Here is a 21,191-nt window from a genome sequence, read left to right as displayed (position 1 = left end):
AATCCCAATTTATGTTTTTCTATGAAAAACTTGGTGACTTTTACCATGACTGAATGTTTGGTGACTAAGCGATTGACTCTGAGCTCTAAAGAGTTGAGTGTGTTTACACTAGCCAGTGTTGAAATCAGTTCTGAGCACTGGGTAGGAAAGACTGACCAGTTGGCCGTGTCCTGGGTAGGTATTTGTGAAGTGCCGTCTCTGACTGCTCTAGCACTGGTCCTGAAACTGGACCTTGTGATTCCGTCTGCCTGACTGCCTTGGAGAGGATATGGATTATTTCCTTCCTCAATTCCAAACATTCTTTGTATGAGAGCTAATCTCCAGAAACCTTTCAAAAGTCTGGGAGATGAAAATGCTGTAGTTTAGACTCACGGAGTGTTTACAGTTTCGTCTCTGCTAAAGGTGCACGAACCTGCCGGGTTGCTTTGTAGGCTCAGGCGTGGTGGGCAGGTGGGTGTGGGCGTTCATGAGAGGCTGAGGGTAGGCTGTGTCATTGCATTCACAGGAAGGCATTTCGGGCTTCTTTCCACGAAGTGACTAAATGGAGTTTATTCTGTGTGGAGGATTTTCCGGACAATAGGAGAAGAGCCAGCTGCCTCTGCTACTCTGGAGAGATTAATTTGTCTCCCCCAGAAGATACAATAGTTCTTAGATTTGTAGAATTTCAGAATTATTCTCTTTTAGAAATATTTTCTAATTGCGTATTTATTTATTTTGTGTACATATGTGGCGGTCATAGGACCACTTTCAGGGGTCTGTTCTCTTCTTCCACTGGTTGGGTCCTGAGGGGACCAGACTTGGGTTGTCAGCCTCCACGGGAAGAACCATCTTGTCGACCTGGAACTTACCGTGTAGTTTAAGGTGGCCTCAGATTCCTGTCAGTCATCCTCGTGCAAAGATTACAGACAGGCCTTTGCCACTGTGCCTAGGTGTTAAACTTCATTGTCGATCGAATGATTGTATTACTGGGATGGAACTAAGGGGTTTTGCTACGCTGACCCCTACTGAGCTATAGTTGCTGATTTCCCTGGTTCTTTGGCTCAGTACTTAAGCTGTCTACCTGGAGTTAGTCTTAGATCCTGGAAGCTGGGGATTGATTCTTACAAGATTTCTGCTTCAGACTGTAGCTGCAAGTCATGGGCTGTTGTAATCAGGGAGCTCCCATCTCCCTGTCCGTGGGTTCAGCTGTTTGCTGAAACTCTGCAAACCAGCTCACCATTACAGCCTGCAGCACAGGAACTCTACAGGGAGGGAATCACAGAATAAGGTTTGGAGAAGGGTCTGGGGTTGACCTGAGCATGTGCTTGTTCAGAACCTCCTGTACTGGGCTGGAGAGATGGCTCAGAGGTTAAAAGAACTGACTGCTGTTCTGAAGGTCCTGAGTTCAATTCCCAGCAACCACATGATGGCTCACACCCATGTATAATTAGATCTGGTGCCCAGAACACTATATACATAATAAATAAATTTAAAAAAAAAAGAACCTCCTGTACTTAGGGCTTCACAGTAATTCTGTTACACAGACGTGCCTATTAAACGGTCACGGTGACTTCTGTCCCTTTGTAGGTCAGGGGTTGGAGTAGAAACAGCCCTGGCTGTCCTGGAACTCCCTCTGTAGGCCAGGCTGGTCTTGAACTCAGAGATCGGCCTGCCTCTACCTCCCGAGTTCTGAGAGTAAAGGCCTGCGCCACCACTGCTCTGCTGTGCCTTGGTCTTTTGTGTGGAAGCTTCTGGGCCTCATATTCCTATCTAGCTGGCTGATTGAATGACCTTTACAGAACTTTTCCTCTTGTATTAGCTCTAAAAGAAAAACAATCAATTCTCCCTCCCCCAAATAATCATTTCATGCAGAGAAAAGGTTTGCTTTGGAGGTTTGGAGGTTCCAGTCCGAGATTGGTCAGTCTCATTATTTTGCCCTTACGGTGAACCAGCCTGGGCTTGAGCACAGCAGCAGAAAGCTGCCCATTGATTGGGATATGGAAGGGGGAGGAAGGGGCTGCCATCCCACCATCCCTCCAGGGGCACACGGCCTGACTCTCATTAGATCTCAGCCCTTACAGGTCATTCTGCTTCCCAGTGGTGTAAACGGGGGACCAAGCCATGAACACATAGCATTTGGAGATGCTTTAGACCTGGTCTCTAGTCCCCCTTCAAGTCAGCATCCCGCCACTGTCCGGGTATTAATTACATTTATAATAATTTTGCCTTTATAACTGTCAATGTGGCTCAGTAGTAAATCTCTGGATTTTCATTCCAAGCAGTAGAAGGAAGGAGGGGAAAAAAGTGAGAAGAAAACCAACCAACCACAAAACCTCATCTTGGTCATGTGATGCTCACCTGTAATCTTAGTACTGGGGTTTTTCAGTTGCTTCTTGTAGCGGTGGTATTCAGAGGTGTTGCTAACGAATCCTGAGTAGTTAGGAGACTCTAAACTATTCTGGTTTGTTGGGCTGTGGCATGCAAGGGGAACTTTGTAAAAATGAGAGTGTTTGTGGGTGCTGAGGGCTTGGGGACTGAAGATTCCACTTGAGCTTTGGTGCCTTAAGACTTTTAGTGAAGCTTGACCAGAATGGGAGGAGTAAGAGGACCTCGCTACACAAAGGAGAATTGGTTCGTTTCACAGAAAATAAAGAAATCAAAGTTCCGGCTTAGAACTTTGCTTAGCCTATGCCCGGGGCCAGCATGTTCAAGTTCAATGTATCTCAGTGCCGTGAACCTTTGTAAGAAGCCGGACGCCTGCTTTCAGAAGATGAAGCTGATGCACAGGCAGGAGAGGGAAGCTGCTTTTCCTGGTGTGACGGGAGCTTTGAGGCAGTGAGTGACAGACGTCAGGGGAAGAGCAGATGCCCATCATGCTGAGGAGACAGTGCTGAGCATGGCTGGCTACAACTGGGTTACACAGGAGACCTGAAAGGCCAAGAGGCCTCGGGTTTTGAAGCAGGGTGTCTGGGAGGCAAGCTTGGTGCACCCATCCAAGGGATCAGACTTGTGGTCCAGTTTCACTTTTGCTTCTTACTGACAATGTGAATGGGAGTATTCCCTTTTCTTCAGTCCCAACTTTCTCATTACAAAGCAAGTCTGCTGGAAGTCTCTGCTTCCATGAAAACAAGCATTTGAAGTGCCAAGACCTGGTTAAAATAGGGTTCTGGGGGTCAGTGCCGTGCTAGGACTGTGTTCCCAAGGGATGAAGGCTCAGGAGACCCTCAGGACCTCAGCCCCGCAGTTCTGGGATTCTCTTTGTTGACCATTTCCGCATCAGACCCTCGTTTTATTCTCCTTTCTTGTCTTTGTGGAGATGAATCCTGAATCTGCCTCTTTCTGTTAATCCTAGGTCCGGTTACCTTTCCCACCGATAGCCACGCCCCTTCCCACGGACCCATCAGCTCATTTTCATAAATTGCTTCACCGTTTTCGCAGGGAGCTCTCACAGCCTTTGCCTTATTCCCCAGTAGCCACCACAGGTACACAGACGGAAGGGAAGCCACCAGTGGTTTGCTGACTGGAGAATGTAGAACAACCCTCGAGTCCAGGGTTACTGGTTATGGTTAGGCTCCTCCCACTGAGTCGCCCTCGTGCAGGGATTGGCCACCACATACGTCTGCATTGAAAGATTTGTTGCATCTGTTTTTTTATAAGTATGAATTTATTTTTCATATAAAAGTAGGGAATAAATTCCTATGCTTTCTAATGTAAAATGCGTATAAAAGAATACAGTGCCCAGTCACTCCACCGCTGTGTTCTCTCCTGGGGCCAGTGATGTTACCATTTATACCTAAGCCTCTCCAGGAATTGTATCATTGAAATCCGTTCTCTCTGTGAAACACACACAGCACAGTGATGGTGTGGACTATTGAGAGACTAACACATCTCGGCCATTGTTCCAGCACCACCACGGATTCCTTGTTCTTCATGGCCGTGCGAGCTGCCCTTTTCCCTCTAGGATCTCTAACTCAGCTACCGGTGGATACAGTTAAAGTTCTCTGCAGTTTTCCGCCGATACGAACTATACTTGGTTCTATTTTCACTAGTTAGCTTCACGTTACCGCAAGGTACCTAAGATAATCAGCTTACAGAGAGGGGAATATTTTGGGTCATGGATTTTGAGATCTCAGTCTGTGGTCGGGTGGCTTTGGTCCTGTGGTGGGTGCTGCCGATTATGGCAGGGGGTACTTCCTGCAGCAGAGAGTCACTTCTCCCTCAGCAGGACGCCAAAGAGGTAGGGGAGGCCCTGGGGTCACACCTCCAGTGATCCTGCTGGCCCCGCCCCCGTGGCCTCTTAAAGCATCACTCTGGGGGACAAACCTAGACCTGAAAGAGCACCCCAGATCTAAACTTTACTTGGTAGAGGCAGGAGGGTCAAGGGTTTGAGGGACGCCTGAGCTGCAGAGTGAGTCCAAGTCCAGCGTGAGACCTTGTCTGCCCCCAACCAACCACTGCAAAAGAAGAAAGTGTCATATCGCATACCTGGAAGTCTATATTTGGTCTACATGGGGAAGTGGAACTATGTAGAAGGCATGCGCATCTGTCGCCCAGAGATTGCCAGGTCGGCGTTGGTGGATGGCTTCTGCCAGGTGCTCTGCTGTCCGCAGAGTGCCTGCCTCGCCTCAGGATGATGTTAGCTCCTTCCACTGGAGTTTCATTACATTGGTTTTGTGCACAAGGCTCTTTCCATGTTTGAGTACTCTTCGGATTATCTGTTCATGTTCTTCCCCAGTAGCTGGGATTTTCTTGGGAATTGTGAAATTGCTTTGGTTACTTGAGTTTAAATATTTTCCTCAGGTTATTTTCTTCCTTTTGCTTTGCAGTTGGCCATTTTGTCACAAAGTTTGCCTTGTGTTTTTTTGAGACAGATTCTCACTCTATAGCCTAGGCTGGCCTTGAACTCAGTGTGTAGCCCAGGTTGGCCTCTTCAGTGTTGGGATGATGGGTGAGCTGCTGTGTTCCGCTACCGAGTATAATTTTAAGCCATTAAAAATTTTTGTATTCCTTTTAAAAACTTCTTAAATTTTATTTGCCTGTTATCGTGTGTGTGTGTGTGTGCGCGCGCACATGTGTGCGGTGTAGTGTACAGATAGAAGCATGCTACAGCACATGAGTGGAGGTTAGTGAACCACTTTGGGGTATTGGTTTTCTCCTTCCTCTGAAGGTCCTAGGGATGAGACTCAGTCCGTCAGGATGTGTGACTCGGTTTACCCACTGAGTGTCTTCCTGACCTCTAAAGCATTTTTATGTAGTACCTTATTTATCTCTTATTGCAGCTAAGTTAATTTTGTGTCTTTCCTAGATCTTTGAACTTAAGAAGTTTCTTTGGGTACTTTTTTTTAAATACCAGGCTGGCCTTGAACTCACAGATCCACCTGCCTTTGCCTTCCAAGTGCTGGCATTAAAGGCATGCACCACCACACCCAGCTCATTTCAGTAAAGAAAAATATTTTAGCAAAAACATAAAAGTTGTACATATTTATGGGGTACTGTGTGATGTTTTGACGTAAGTATACTTGTGTGTATTCTTTATGATGACATCAAAAATTGTCTTGTAGCTTTTCAAGATGTATAGTGAGCCAGGCATGGTGGCGCACGCCCTTAGTCCCAGCACTTGGGAGACAGAGGCGGGTTGATCTCTATGAGTTTGAGGCTATCCTGGTCTACACAGTGAATTGTAGTGAGATCTTGTCTTTTTTTTTTTTTTTTAAAGATTTATTTATTTATTTTATGTATTTGAGTGCTCTGTCTGCATGTACAACTTTATTCCAGAGGAGGGCAAATGGAAGAGAAGGCAGGTTCGAGGAGTAAGAAAGCAGAGAAACACCCGACCTTCAGAGGCTTAGCCGTGGCGAAGCCTGTTTCATGATTTATCAGTGCTCAGGAAGTGACGTCATTAAACTAATTCTTGGGCTGATTTGAAAGCAGAGTTAAAGTTTCTAGCTGAGAAGCTGTGTGATCCACGCCAGTGAAAGTGCTCAGGTACGAGCAGAACTGGCTTGTGTTTCATGGCGGATAATAGTTGGGTTAAGTCTGTGACATTGACTCTTGGCAGCCCTTGCTTAGGGCTGGAGGTCTCTAAAGCTTTCTTCTCTCAGAATTTCCCCAGGGGTCCTTCAGGTGGGGCTCAGGTGGAAATTGCCGCAGTGCCCAAGGGGCTTCCCTGGTTTTGAAGGGTCTGACTTGATAGCTCACATCCCGCCTCAGTGATTGAGTGTCTGTCTTCTTTGGAAATGTAGGAAACAAATTTTCTGCAAAGTTTCATTTTCTTCCATAAAGTTAAAACGAACGAACAGGAACCCAACTTTACCTGAGCATACCTGGGTCTTAGCCCTGGCCTTACCTGCCAGTGAGCATGGTTCGGGGCGGAGAATAAACGCCTGAACCAAGAAGGCAATGCAGCCGGGAGTGCTGAATGCGGACAGAGAATGAGAGGCATTTCTAATGCAGATGCTGTGAAGAAACCTTCTCATAAGGTCTGTGCTTGCAGCCAGCATGCCTGCGGTGGCTTTTCTATCAGTCCATGAGCTGAGATTGGTATTTACGTCGTTAAAGGGCTGTGAACAGGCTGGAAAGAAACCTTCAGCGGCCAATGTGCCCAGAAAGCTTAGAAGTCATGCCGAGGCCCTTTCAAGTCTGCAGACCCCTGATCTCTGATACTCAGGGAATATAATTGTATTCCTTTCTATGAACAGTTAACATTTTTTCCCCTTGGCATTTCATACCCATACTTAAGTGACCTTTTTAAAATGGCAATAGGTTTTCTTTTATGGATATATTACCATTTGAGCATGTCTATTGAATTTTTGCTTTTTAAACAGTACTGGATTTTTGGTGATCACTAAGTGGTCCTTGCTGCAAGTGAAGGATTTATACTGCTTTTCTTGTGTCTACCTTGACAGAGACTGAAATAGCCCGTTCAGCCAAAGCTCTCTAGTTATCCCCTGCTGTGTAACACCTAAAGAGATTAGTGGCTTCAACCATTGATTTTGCTGCTAAATCGGCAGTCTGGCCAGGGCTTTGTGGAAACAACTTGTGTCTTCTGGGTGTCACTTTTGGAGGGTCAGAGGCTGTGGGTCTGGCTGCTCCCTGGGATCAGCTGGGGCTGAGAATGCAGTGAGGTCCCTCGATGTAACTGCTTGTCCTCTGTGCTGTGTGGTCATGGGATTCCTAGGATGAGTATCCCAAGCTGGGGATGGGGGGGAAGCCATCCATACACTAACTGTTTACGGTTTCATGCCATCATATCACGGAGCATTCTTTGGGCCACAGTGACAGACCTGCCACGCGTGACGGTGCTGGGAACACACGGTACGCTTCTTCATTGTGGTGTAGCAACATCACATGGCCACGGGTGCACCCGAGAGCTACGTTTGGAAACTAGTCTGCCACCTTGGGGAGCGTTTGGTTTTCATGTGTTTAATGACGGTCATAATTGTGCATTCTGTTTGTGTGTTCATTGACGGCTTATTTCTTTTCCCACGGCCTGCCTTTTCGTAGCCTTTACCTCCCCTTTGCTGGCTTTCCATTAGCGATTTTGGTGTGTACTGTTGGTCTGTACTGGCTCTTGTAAACTAAACACATTGGATTCAAGTTTGTTCTGGAAATATCTCACTGATGACTTGAGAACCGTGTTAGACGTTTTGTTGCCGTGATAAAGTATCTAGTGGGACATTCTAATTGTCCTCTGTCTGTCCTTCCTCCTCCTGTTCCTTCTGGTACAGTTTCAGGGAGCCCAGGCTGGCCTCAAACTGCTTATCCCCACTTAGACTCTGGCCACTGTGTCCAGCCTGACCGGAGACCGAGAGGGATGCATTGGACTCAGAAGTTTTAGTCCACAGTTCTCGACGCCATTGCACCCACGGCTGGCCATGCTTATGGCTGCAACAGTGTGCTGCAGAAGCTATTCACCTCATGACAGACTGGAAGCTGAGAGAGACAGCTGACGGAGACAGGGATAAGACATCCCAAGGATGTGACCTGGTGGCCTACTTCCAGGCTGTACCTCCTAAAGTCCCCAGAACACTTAGAATACAGCACTAGCTGGGGACCAAGCCTTAACTAACTCCATGGATGTCATTCTAAACCATAATGCAAGTCATCGAAATGGCCCACGGGATGGTTTTTGTTTGGTGACGGTGGGGATCTGTGAGTTTTAAATCTGTGATATCTAAGACCCACAGTCCTTTGACTTTTACAAGAGTGCAGGAAAGGGGTTGGTTCTCGGCCCCCCTGGGTGAGTCTCTGTCAGTGAAGAGGCACACGATGACGATGCTTCAGTTCCTTTGGGCCCCGTTACACCTGAGAAGCCAGAACACCCCAGGACCAGGAAGGGAAAGGTGGCGCGTGGGGGACAGAGGAGCCCAGTTGAGTTCTGTCACTGCTGAAGTGGCTTTGGGTTTCTGTAAGTCTAAGGTGTGACCTGACTGACTGTAAGGCCTTGTGTGCTGTACTGGTGCCTGCCCCACAGAAGTGGGGGTGTGGAAAAGCATTTCTCAGAGCTGCGGCTGAAGCGGGAGAAGCTCCCGAGCCCTGGGGTTGGAGACGCCCCTGTTCAACATAACCTCCGCTTAAAACCAGACCAGACCAAATCAAATTATTTCTTTGTACTTTGCTACTAAGTACACTGTGGGATTAAAAAACAAACTGTCTTTTTGTCTGCAGAGTTGGAGATGTAATTGCAGACCTTGGGGGAGTGGATGTGTTAGGCCAGTAGGTGCTGTACCACCGAGCTATGGGCCCAGCCCTCGATAAATTAGTTAACAGTTACCGTACTAAGCCCTTTCCAAACTTGTGGTCTTTGGCTGACTCATAGGGATGAAATTACTGTGAATTCATAGGGTTGTAATTGCTACTTGTTGATAAGATCTATCCAGAGCCAATGTGTTAGTGAAACTGAATCCCAGTCTGGATTCTTCTGTCCCTCCCTCCATTCTCCGACTGCCCTGTGATGCAGAGCGGCAGCCAGATCTCCGGTCCTTACCCTTCTGAGCTTCAGGGCCAGAGCAGTAGGCTGAGTCATCCCCTCCAGTCCCCACTATTTATCCTTTGAGTGCTGGGAATTGAACGAGACACGCCAGGCAAGCACTCTGTCCCTGAACTCCATCCCCAGCCCCCTGCATGTCTTCTGGCTGGTCCTGGAAGAGGTCATACTGCAGAAGCGTCACAGACATGGATGGAGTGTATACAGTTTATTGCGGAGTTTGGGTGGTGTTTTCCATTGGCAGTCATGCAGCAAATGTCATGTGATTGTTGCTACAGAAGATGTGTGTGTGTGCGCGCGCATGCACTAATATGCACACGTGTGTTTAATGCCTCTGCTATGGCTAATGTGCAGAGGTCAGAAGAGAACTTTAGACAGTCGGTTCTCTCCTTTCATCATGCAGGTTTCCGGTGTTGAACTCAGGTCATCGGATGTGGTGGCAAGCGCCTCTACCCTCTGAGCCATCCCACCACCTCCTAGTTAAAAGTGAAGGAGTTAATGAAACAGGCAGCAGGGAGTGGACTGTACTCTAGGGCATGAAAGGAAAGCACGTCAGGCTGCTGGTAAGCGTAAGCCCTGGAGACATTCATGAACACATCTGGAGTCTTTCATACCTAAGTTTTAGGGAGGCTTGCTAGACAAGGGCCTTCTCGAGGAACTGTAGACTGTACACAGGGAGAAAACATTTGGCTGGCGTGTGAATGGACAAAAGTTCTAGGCCCTTTCAGTTGATTTCCTGCATAGCTGAACATGGATGTTCCTTAGGAGAATGGGCTGTCAGCAGGAAGGGAGGTATGAAGCGTGTTTAACACTGAATGCTAGGTGTCTATTAAACATTGATTCATTGTTGTATGTGAGTCTGATGTGTGTGTGTGTGTGTGTCTGTCTGGTGTGTGTGTGTGATGTGTGTGTGCGTGTGTCTGTCTGGTGTGTGTGTGTGTCTGTGTATGTGTGATGTGTGTGTGTCTGATGTGTATGTATGATGTGTGTGTGTTTGGTGTGTGTGTCTGATGTGTGTGTGTCTATGGGCATGTCAGGGTCGGGGGTCCGCTTTGTGGAGCTGGTTCCCTCCTCCCTTCATGTGAGTCCTGGGCACTGGACTCAGGCTGTCAGACTTGTTCAACAGGCGCTCTATCCACTGGGCCATCATGCTGACCTCTGCTAAGTCTCTAAGAGAACTCGCTCTGATGGGCGAACATGATATGCCCATGCTTGCTTCATCACGGGCATCGTTTTTCTTTTCTTTTGAGAAACTGTCTTCACATGTAGCCCTGGCTAGTAGTCTAGACTGGACACAGGCTGATCCTGTCTCTTGTCTCCCAAGTGCTGGGGTTGCAGGTGTGTGCCCTTTGCCTGGCTCTGCCAGTATGCCGTGATCGGGCTAGCTCTTCAGCTTGGTTTACAAACCAGAGTTCTGATCGCGGAGCTTTCGTGTTCCCGACATGGGACTCCACATAATTCAGGCATCTTGTTTCGTGACACTGAAGGACATCAGCCTTGATTAGCAAATAGAAACTGGCCGGCTGCTGTCTAGGGGGCTGATGGCTGGAGCAACCAGCAAGTTACTGCTTTAGATGTTTTTCTTCTTCTGTGGCTTCTAGTAGTACAAATGATCTGGCATCTAGGCTGAGCGACAGGGGCATACGCTTGTCATGATTACCTGAAGCCTGTGGGGAAAAACCAAGTCTCCGTTTAGTTTATGTTCCAAGGATATGAACACTCCTGCAGGTGGATTTCACTTACATAGTTTGTGTGCCTTTTCAGTTGGTAAAGCTCTTGCTACCCTAGCATGAGGTCCTGGGTCTGGGTTCCCAGCAGCCATACAGAAGCTAGGTACGGTGGAATGCCCCTGTGGTGGTATGCTCCTGTAGTCCAGCTCTGGAGAGGTGGAGACAGACAGACAGATCCCCAGAGCTCGCCAACCAGTCCATCAGGCTGAATCAGTGAGCCCCAGGTTCAGGGAGAGACCAAGTGAAGAAGTGGTTGAGGAAGACACCATTGATCTTTGGTCCCCATTGCACACAGGACTAAAATATTTCATGTCTATTTCCATTCCGTGCTTGTGACTGCCCGCTAACTGAGAAGAGGAAGGTATGCTTCCTGTATGGGGGGGGGGGCACGATTTGTTGTGCGCTCAGCAAGCAGTGCCTGGGGCGACCCGTCCGGTGCCATTTGTTTGTTTATTTATTTATGAATGAATGGATGCTTTCAAAGCATAGAGCACTGACAAGCTGAATGCCTGTTCACTGTGGTTCTGTTTTAGCGGCGTCTTCGGCATCTCCGGAACATTGCTGCTCGGAATATTGTCAACAGAAATGGCCACCAGCTCCTCGATACCTACTTCACCCTTCATCTGTGTAATAATGAGAAGATTTGTAAAGGTAAGGACACAAGCCTTGGTGGTCGCCACATTGCTCTGTTGTAACTGGAGTGGTTTGTAGTGCCCCTCTCTCTCCAGCTATGCTTTATGCAAACATCTCAAGCAGATGATGTCTGTTAGAGACATGGCCGTGGCAGTTCTCTGGAAATAGACTGTCGTTGGTAAGTTTGTTTCCCCTTTCTAATGTTACTGTTACTATTCCGGTTGCTAGGTAAGTTCGTTTCCCCTTTATGAGTGTTGCTATTCTAGTCTATTAAAACAAATGATGGGGGTCCATTATCTTATACTGATTTTATATTTCTTTAAAATATGGCCCTTTCCAGGGACCAAGTTTATGGAACCAAGTTGGTATCTTCTTGTACTGAGATTTATGTATATGGAGTCATTTTCAGAATGGCTCAGTTTCTTCCAATTCAGTTTTTAAAGTTAGGTCATTTGACCTGCATGTGTGTATGCATTCCCCATGTATGCTTGGTGCCCTTGGAGGTGAGACGATGGCATCGGGTCCCTGGAACTGGAGTTGCAGATGATTGTAAACCACAGTGTGGGTGCTGGGAATTGAACCTGGGTCCTCTGCAAGAGCGGCCAGTGCTCTTCCCCACAGGGGCCACCACAGCCAGCACCCTGTATTCTTATTTTTCATCCTAACCATTGCATATCTTAAAGTGGCTGTTAACCTGACCGATTACCGTAGTTACCGTGGTGAACTTGGCATGCTAACTCTGTGAGTTCTTGCCAACCCCTGCCTCGGTACCGACCTAGCTCTCTTGGTCTCAGTACCACGCTCCTGTCTACGTGGCCTCTGGCAGGCAAGAAAGAGAAGGATTATTTGAGAGAGATTTGAAGTGCAGATGGTTGCTATACTCACATTTACGCTGGCCATGGACCAGTTGGATTATACTTTTCAGCTGAAGAGGGAAGTGGGAAAATGCAGTCTCCCTGTGTACCCAGAAAGCAGAGGGCAGCAGTTTGCTCACGAGATTAAGGGAAAAGCATTTTTCGTAGACCTTACTACCTTTGGTTCTCTACTGCACTATGTGGCTGTGCTGGAGCATTTTAATTCCTGTGTGTGGTACTGGGATCAGAATACAGTGCTCAGCTGCTCTGTGCACTCTGCGCCCGCTCGTCACTGCTGATGTTGAGACGGGGTCTTTCTAGGTTGTGTAGGATGCCCTTGAATTTGCTTCATACCTAGGCAGGGCTTGAGCTTCTGCTTCTCTTGTCTCCGAGTGGCTGGAATTGTAGGCCTGTGCTACCAGGCCCAGTTGAATATTTTTCCCTCTGAGTCCTGGTTTTTCTATGTAGCCCCGTCCATCCTGGAATTCTCTCTGTAGACCAGGCAGGCCACGAACTCAGAGATTCATCTGCCTCTTCTTCCCAAGTGCTGGGACTAAAGGCGTGTGCCACCACCACCTGGCAAGTACTTTTAGTTTTTGATGAGTGTCTATATAATCAATCCTTGGTCATTGTTTTCCTTTTTTTAAAGACTCATCTTTATTTTACTTGTCTGCGAGTTTTCCCTGTATGGCTTTCTATGCATTATTTTGGAAGCCAGATGAGGGCCTATCGGACACCTTAGAATGGGAGATGCAGATGTCTGAACCATCATGTGGGTTCTGGGAACCAAAACCAGGTCCTCTGAAGAGCAGCAAGTGCTCTCAACTGCTGAGCCACTTTTCATTCCCAGTCCTTGGTTATTTTTATAAAACGTCTGTGTCCTGGCTCCAGGGTCAACTGTGATGCCAACAATGAATGTACTTAGTGCGTTCTGGGGATTTAGGAAATGGGGGCCATTATTATTGGAATTGCAGTGTTATACTGGTTTGTAAACAGAGCAGCCACGGGACTGGCTGGTGACTGTGATCCTGCACCAGTGGTGGCAGAAGTAAACACTGCAGTTTCGAGGTTGCCCTGTTATGGATTTTGCTGTCAGATTTCTAGTAGGTTCCTGAGAGACAGCATGATGCCTTATGGCTCTGTTTTAGTCTTGATTTTCAAGACCTCTGTGCTAACAATTTTTTGATAGGCCAAGAGCAGCAATACATGATGTACAAAATGACTGCGTTTGCTCTTTTGTCTTTTGTCTCTTCTGGCTCCAATATCTATCTCTCTCTCTCTCTCTCCCTCCCTCTCTCCCTCCCTTCCTCCCTCCCTCCCTCCAGCTCCTGGCTGACTTAGAGCTCTCTGCATTGATCAGGCTGGCCCTGAACTCACAGTGATCTCCCTGCTTCTGCCTCCCAAGTGCTGGGATTAAAGGTGTCTACTGCCACCCCTGACCTGGTGACTACAGTCTTTTGAAAGTCCTTAGACTCTCCTGAGGTCACCAGTGAAAAGATCTTTACAAACGGGATGGCAGTGCCGGTACACAGGCGTGCCCCAGTCTGCAGTGGGAGAGCCTTCCACTGCCTCAGAAACCCCTTGGGTGGGCGGTACCTTATTTCTTCCTGTGAGCTACTGACGGCTTCTGAGACATCTTTATGCTTCAGCTGGTCATGAAGAAATGAACGGTAGCCGAGTTTTCTGGGCTTTAGTGACTCTCATCGTAGGAGCTGGGGGGGACTTTCTAGTAATTCTAGCTAATGTTACCTTATCTGGTTTGATCTGTCATGACAGTCATCAATAGTTCATGGTCCTTATTCGGCCTTTGGTGCAGAATAACCATGAGGAACGACCAACTGGCTCTTCTTCCTAAGCCACCTGCGCTATCTGTTTCGTCCCCTTTCTTGACTTCTCTCTCTCTCTCTCTCTCTCTCTCTCTCTCTCTCTCTCTCTCTCTCTCTCTCTCTCTCTCTCTCTCCTTAATTCTTAGTATATCTCGAGAAGATGAGGGAACGTTTTAGGTCTCTCTTTAGTTTTCTTTCTTTCTTTCTTTCTTTTTTTTTTTGTTTTGTTTTTTGTTTTTTGTTTTTTTGAGACAGGGTTTCTCTGCGGCTTTGGAGCCTGTCCTGGAACTAGCTCTGTAGACCAGGCTGGCCTCGAACACACAGAGATCCGCCTGCCTCTGCCTCCCGAGTACTGGGATTAAAGGCGTGCGCCACCATCGCCCGGCTTCTCTTTAGTTTTCATAGGAGATTGTCTACATTCAAGGTGGTTCATGTCAAACAGTGTTTGACCTACGTTCAAAACAAAGCCTCGGTTCTAATCCTGCTCCCTCTTAACTTGGAAGTTTCACATTTGTAATTTTATTTTACTTCACTTTTGAGACAAGGTCTCTCTCTGTAGCACAGGCTGACCTAGAACTTACTGTGAACCCAAGGCGTTCCTCAAATTCCTGGTAGTTCTGCCTTGGACTCACAAGTGTTTTGAGTGTAGGTATGAGCCACCATACCCAGTGAGAGGGTTTGTTTGTTTGTCTTTAAAGATTCATTATCTTAAAATTGTGTATATGTCTGTGTGTCTGTCTGGGAATGTGTACCTGGTAGTATCGGTGTCTGGGAGGCTGGAAGAAGGTGTCAGATCTCTTGGAGCTGAAGTGTTGTAAGTGCAAGCTCTTAGTGGCTGTGCCACCTCCCCAGCCCCTCTCATTAGTTTCCACCATCGTTATTTTCTCACCTGTGAAGTGTTAAGTGCGCTTCCTCTCTGGAATACCAGCTCGCATGGTTATACCAGGGCTCTGTGTAGTTCCTGCGAGCTCACCCCAGTTCCATCCTCTGATGACCTTTCCTCTGAGGTCATATCCTCCATCCAACTGCCTGCTACTACGTCCCTTTTGGAGTCAACCTAGTGTTTTCAAGATGGAGTCTCAGATGTGCCGGCCCACTGACCCTTGTTTTTCTCTGAGAAAATGACCACCCCATTCCCTGGGCTAAAACCCAGGAGTCCTCCTGGGTTGTCTTCTTCCTCTTAATTCCTACATCCACTTTTCAGCAGATGCTTTCCTGGGGACCTCTTTGTCCCTGTATCACCGTCCTCCCTCGCCTGAGTGGCAGAAGTGCTCTCCTGATGACCTCTGCCCACACCCTCCCTCCCAGCCCAGCTTCAGCCCAGACACAGTTCAAAAGGAAGATCATGTTATCCATTTCCAAAAAAAATGCTCTCATGGGGCTGGGCTGTGGCACACACCTTTAATCCCAGCATGTGCGGGAGGCAGAGGCAGGCGGATCTCTGAGTTCAGCCTGGTGTACAGAGTGAGTTCCAGGACAGCCAGGACTATACAGAGAAACCCTGTCTCAAAAAAAAAAAAAAAAAAAAAAAGAGGAAAAAGTGCTCTCGTGGTTTTTTAGCTCATTCTGAAAAGGCCAAGATCCTCAGAACCCACTACTGCTCCTGAGGGTCTGTCCCTGAAGAAGCCCCTCCTTCTGCTCTCTCTGTTCCCTGACAGTCTGTGTCCTTTCCGTCCCTGTAAGGAACCTTTTGCACTTTGGCCTGAACACCCTCCTCCAGGTGCCTCCCTGACGAGCTCTTCCACATTCCTGTTGGCCTTTGCTCCACATGCTCTCCTTCATTGCCGACTGACCCTTGTACACTTCTGACTGGTCCCCTAATTCTTCCCCATAGTTATTTAAGATCACCTGACATTGGTATGTTTAGTTAATGTTTCTCTCCTTCCTGTAGACATGAGTGCCACAGAGACAGGCATTTTTAGATCACTTTAACCGCTCTGCCTCTAATACTCTGAAGGATGCTGGGCACATCCCTCCTCCCCTTCCCCCATTTATTTTCAACTTAGGTTTTTGGGGGTAGGTAATATAGTCTGGTTCAGATTTCACTACATCCGTCAACCTCCTTTCCCCGTCTGCCCTGGTGACTGATGTCATCTGTTTCCTGCTTGTCTTTCCTGAGCTATAAAATAAGACCTCCTTACTCCACTCCCAGCAGGTTCCTTGCCCAGATACCAAGTGTGTCCGAGTCTGTGCTCTTAGCGTTGCTCACTCAGCGTGCCCTAGAGGACATCTGTGATGGACTGGCCGTTCCAGTCTCTTGTACATAACGCTGCATCTGCTAACTTTACTCTTCGGTGTTAGCCTTTTGGGTAAATTCTAGGGAGTGTTCTTGGGACATGGAGAAGGTTTTTTTTTTTTTTTTTGTCGTTGTTGTTGTTTTGGCAGGTATTGCGACATTGTACTTGGTGGGAATTGTTTTGTGTGTCTTTCCCCCTACAACCTTATCAATAGACTGTGAGCTATTGAGGCTGCCGTCTGAGAGGTGAAAATAGTTTTGCAGTTTGAGTTAAACTTGTATTTCTTCTGTTATGCGCAAGGTTGAGGCACTCAAAACTTTTATTGAACAAAGGAATGTAGCATAACAACCAGCATGCGTCTCGAGCACTGTGTTTGCCAGTCTCTTCATTGCTGGTGCTTTAGGTGTGGGCATGGCTGTCTGGTGCTTAGGTGTGGGCATGGCTGTCTGGTGCTTTAGGTGTGCACATGGCTGTCTGGTCCTTTAGGTGTGAACATGGCTGTCTGGTCCTTTAGGTGTGAACATGGCTGTCTGGTGCTTTAGGTGTGAACATGGCTGTCTGGTGCTTTAGGTGTGAACATGGCTGTCTGGTGCTTTAGGTGTGAACATGGCTGTCTGGTGCTTTAGGTGTGGGCATGGCTGTCTGGTCCTTAGGTGTGAACATGGCTGTCTGGTGCTTTAGGTGTGGGCATGGCTGTCTGGTCCTTTAGGTGTGGGCATGGCTATCTGGAAAAGCTCTTGCATACAGTGGTTCATGTGGTCATAAGGCACTGATAGGACCCTTTGAGGATTTCCTTGGCATATGGCTTTATTCAATGGAAAGAATAAAATGAGTGGAAGTTTATTCTGACTCAAGGCATTTTTTAATCTAGTGTTTTATTTGAATGTTTAACAACCCTGTTATCTCCTGGGTGCAATGAGACAATGATTGATGTTACAAACCCTGTCCTCTAAAAACCACCTAAAACAAAAACAAAAGCAAAAATAAAGAAAGAAATGCCGTGACAACAAGAGCCCGCTAGAAGAGGTTCACTTTTCTGTCCCTGGAAGCACCCTTCACATGAACACCTGGGCATGTCATTGTTCATTCATAAAAGCATAATCTGTCCAGTGTTTGCTGCTTTGCCAGGGACAAGGAGATGGTGGTTGTTGGATACAGGCACCGTTATTACTGGCCTCCAGTTACAAGTAGGATGTGCAAGGCATATATTTCAGTTAGCAGAAACAAGCGTTTGTCCGCGTGTCACGTCCCAGTGGAGTGCGGCAGCAGGGAGCCCAGGAGTCCCTTAGGCTGTGCCCTGACAGTGGCCCCGAGGTAGCTTGGCCCTGCGGCTGTGCACCACTGGAGGTTGTTGGGAATGCCCGCCAGAACCTCCAGCTTGTTTTTATTCTGCTTTTGTGTTTTGTTACATTTACCAATATAGATGAAGGTTTGTGGGATCATGAAATTTTAATGCTCAGAGAAGAACTGTAGTTCTGAAGAAGTTGAAGCGACGGAACGTTGGAGACCAGTCAAGCTCAGGTTGCTGGGTTTCTGGCTCCTGCTCAGACAGGAGGGAGTGCTGCAGAGACAGATTCTTGAGGAAGGGCAGAGCAGAAGGGAGGAGGCTGGAGAGATGGCTCAGCAGCCTGAGTACTTTGCTGCACAGGTGGGCAGGAACAGGAGTTTGAATCCCTAGGACCCTTGTGGATCCGGGTGAGTGTGGCCGTCCACCCCATAATCCAGCCTCAGAAGGCAGAGGTGGAATTTCCAGGGCAAGCTGGCGGGCCACACTAGCTGTGTGAAGGAGCTTGGAGCTTGAGACGTAGTCCTGCCTTAAAAAGAACAGCAGATACTCATAACCTCAGCCTCAGACCCCCACATGACGAGACACATGTATGCACCTACTTACTGTGTACACGTCGAAAGACGTGGAAGAAAATTTGAATTTTTAAGAGTTTAAATTAGAATGTGCTGAATTATGAAAAAAAATCTGAAAAATTTGTAATCTGCTTCACCAATGTTTTCACTTCCATTTAATCTTTGTTCCTATTTTTATCTTTATTGATAATAGAGATAATAGAGAGCCCTCCAACCTCCCCCACCAAAAACAAACAAGCAAACAAATAACAACAAAGATTTCTCTGGGTGGTGGTGGCACACACCTTTAATCCCAGAACTGGTGGGGAGGAGGGAGGGTCTCTGAGTTCAAGGCCAGCCTGGTTTACAAAGCAAATTCCAGGACTGTCAGGGCTACACCAAGAAACCCTATCTCAAAATGCAAAAAAGAAAAAAAAAATTAAAAAAGAAAATAGAGGGTTAGATCCCCTCAAGGTGCTTTAGCTGCTGTACTAAAATGCATCTTCAGAGTTTTTCAGGGTTTAATGACCTCGTTTTCTTTCATTATCACTTATTGTTCTTTTTCTTCTTTTTTTCCAGAATTTTATAGAAGTGAAGTGATTAAGAATTCCTTGGTAAGTTTGCTTTCTGACAGGTGCGTGTGACGCAGCCTGTACCCCTGTTTTAGGAAGTGGGAGCGGTGTAAGCTGAGGCCCAGTTCCTGTGTCACAGCAAACGGGTGGATCTGCTAGGTTGTGCAGTCATTGCTGAATTCTACTGTAATGTTGAAAACTTTAATTGCATCATTTCCATTTATAAAGGGCCTGACTATTTTTGATTCTGTATTTATTTTGACAAAATTCATAAGAATACTTTGTGGCTTTGTATATAGGACCTTATTTCTTGGGGATAAAAGTTTTGTTCTGTGAGACAGCTGAAGGGCCTGCCTGGGCGTGGTGCACCTGCCCGTAATTCCAGGGTGTGGGAGGAAGGGGCAGGACCATGAGAACCTGTCACCAAAAAACAAAAGCAAAACAACCAAGAACCAAGTGTCCCACCTTTTCTGTTTGGAAAGGTTTCATTTTAAAGTGTGTGTGTGTGTGTGTGTGTGTGTGTGTGTGTATGCACAGTAGTCTTGATATTTTTACCTGTTTTTGAATTTCATATAAATGAAATATTGTAGTAAGAGCCCTAATGACTGGAGTTCATCTGCAAACTTGGTTGCCCCGATTGGTTGACCCTGTGTGCTGAATTTGATTTGTTTGTGTGTATTCTACTGAATGAATGTAATAGGTAATCCATTTCTCCCCCTATTGGGGACCATATTTGGCTTCTAGTTTGGTGCTGTAAATGTTCTGGGCAACTCTAGTGCAGCGTGCATTTCTTTCTCTGGAGTCTGTGTCGGTGTGCAGGCCTGTGAACATGCTCACGATTGGCTAAAGCTTCTAGCTGGCTTTACAATATTGTGGTTTCATTTATACTCACTACATTTTTATGAGAATTCTGATTACGTTATTGTGAACACTTGACAATTTAAAAAAATTTAAATGTTGATAGAAATCCTATACCAGAATTTTTTTTTCTTTTGCTATTGAGGCAGCTATTCTAAACTTAGACTATCTAGTGCCAACAGGATGGTTAACTGAGCAGTTACGGCTGCTTGTAAGGGTGTGCTTGAAGCACAGGGCTTTCTGAAGACTGCCACCTGGTGGTTAAATACGTTAGGACTTCATTGATTCTCATTCTCCCCCTCATCCTCCCCCATCCCTGTTTCCCTCAAACAAACAAAACAAACAGTGGAGGTGGGAGGGAGGGGGAGGAGGGAGGGGGAGGAGGGAGGGGGAGGAGGAGGGGGAGGAGAGGGGGAGAAAGATGGACAGGGGAGGGATAGGAATGTGTCTCCAGGTTTTACGTCAGAATCAGGTTTCTTTGACACATTCCTTCAGCTGATGACAGCTAAGGGTGGCAATTCTGCTTTCATTACCTTTGGCTTCAGCTAGACACCCCTCCCCCAAGTTATTAGTATTTCTGTTGTTTCTGATTTTTGGTTCAAGTGGAGGCTGCGTCCTTACTGTGACTGACAGCTCATCAGAGTAGGTAATGACCGAAGCACTGAAGAAGGGGTGGGAAAGGCCGGCTGGATGCCCTGGAGTTGATTTATCCACAGAACTGATGGCGTTTGGAATGGTGTCACTGTGACCTGGCGCCTGTGATCTCAGAGCGGGTTAGCTGTGCTCTGTGCATTATCTCTCACTGAAGCCAACACGTCAAAGTTAGGCATGTTCCTGTTCCTTAGTGAGGAAACAGGCCGGGAACAGTCCACGACACGTAAAACTGAAGGTCCGAGGCTCTAACCACGCCTCCACATCACGTCCCTCAGCTTGGCTTTCACCTAGAGGCCAGCGAGCCTTGCTGTTGCATAAACAAAGCTTAGAGCATGTATTTGTAGAGAAAACACGAGGCCCAGCTTACCAGAACAATCACTGGATTTGTGACTCAGTTGAGGAGGGAGTTGCACAGTATAAATGCCTCTTTATGAGTTCCTGGCCCCAGGGAGCCATTCCAAGTCACCTCTGCTTCAGTTGAATCGTGGCTGAATAAATTAACACTTGAGCTGCCTGTACGTTGCTCACGTCAGAAGTGTGACCCTGAGTTAAACTGCGCCTTCATCAGGGGTTTCCAGCTTCCTCTGCACGGGTGGGCGGGAGACTGAGCTGGTCGGCACATGCAGTCACAGTGCAAGGCAGGTAGAAGATGCAGTGAAGGCTGCGGTGTGGTCCATCTCAGTTTTGAGGGAGGAAGGCTGCAGTGTGGTCCATCTCAGTGCAGAGAGCAAGGCTGCGGTGTGGTCCAGCTCAGTGCAGAGGGAGGAAGGCTGCGGTGTGGTCCAGCTCAGTGCAGAGAGCAAGGCTGCGGTGTGGTCCATCTCAGTGCAGAGAGCAAGGCTGCGGTGTAGTCCAGCTCAGTGCAGAGAGCAAGGCTGTGGTGTGGTCCATCTCAGTGCAGAGAGCAAGGCTGCGGTGTGGGTGCAGAGGGAGGAAGGCTGCGGTGTGGTCCATCTCAGTGCAGAGAGCAAGGCTGCGGTGTGGTCCAGCTCAGTGCAGAGAGCAAGGCTGCGGTGTGGTCCA

General features: G+C 47.4%; 1 protein-coding gene across 2 annotated transcripts in view; it reads left to right on the top strand.

The window, feature by feature from the left end:
• Positions 1-21,191, top strand: part of Uvrag (UV radiation resistance associated) — a 208,816-nt gene that overhangs the window by 9,131 nt on the left and 178,494 nt on the right. For both annotated transcript variants that reach the window (XM_050154442.1, XM_050154443.1), the window contains exons 2-3: positions 11,229-11,346; positions 18,664-18,698. In XM_050154442.1, the coding sequence (XP_050010399.1) occupies positions 11,229-11,346; positions 18,664-18,698 (153 nt within the window). The remainder of the gene's footprint in view (positions 1-11,228; positions 11,347-18,663; positions 18,699-21,191) is intronic.

The sequence above is a fragment of the Alexandromys fortis genome, unplaced genomic scaffold, assembly GCF_014885135.2.
Source record: "Alexandromys fortis isolate MF-2015 unplaced genomic scaffold, M_Fortis_MF-2015_v1.1 scaffold_77, whole genome shotgun sequence".
Taxonomy (NCBI): domain Eukaryota; kingdom Metazoa; phylum Chordata; class Mammalia; order Rodentia; family Cricetidae; genus Alexandromys; species Alexandromys fortis.
This window is presented reverse-complemented; position numbering and strand designations above follow the sequence as displayed.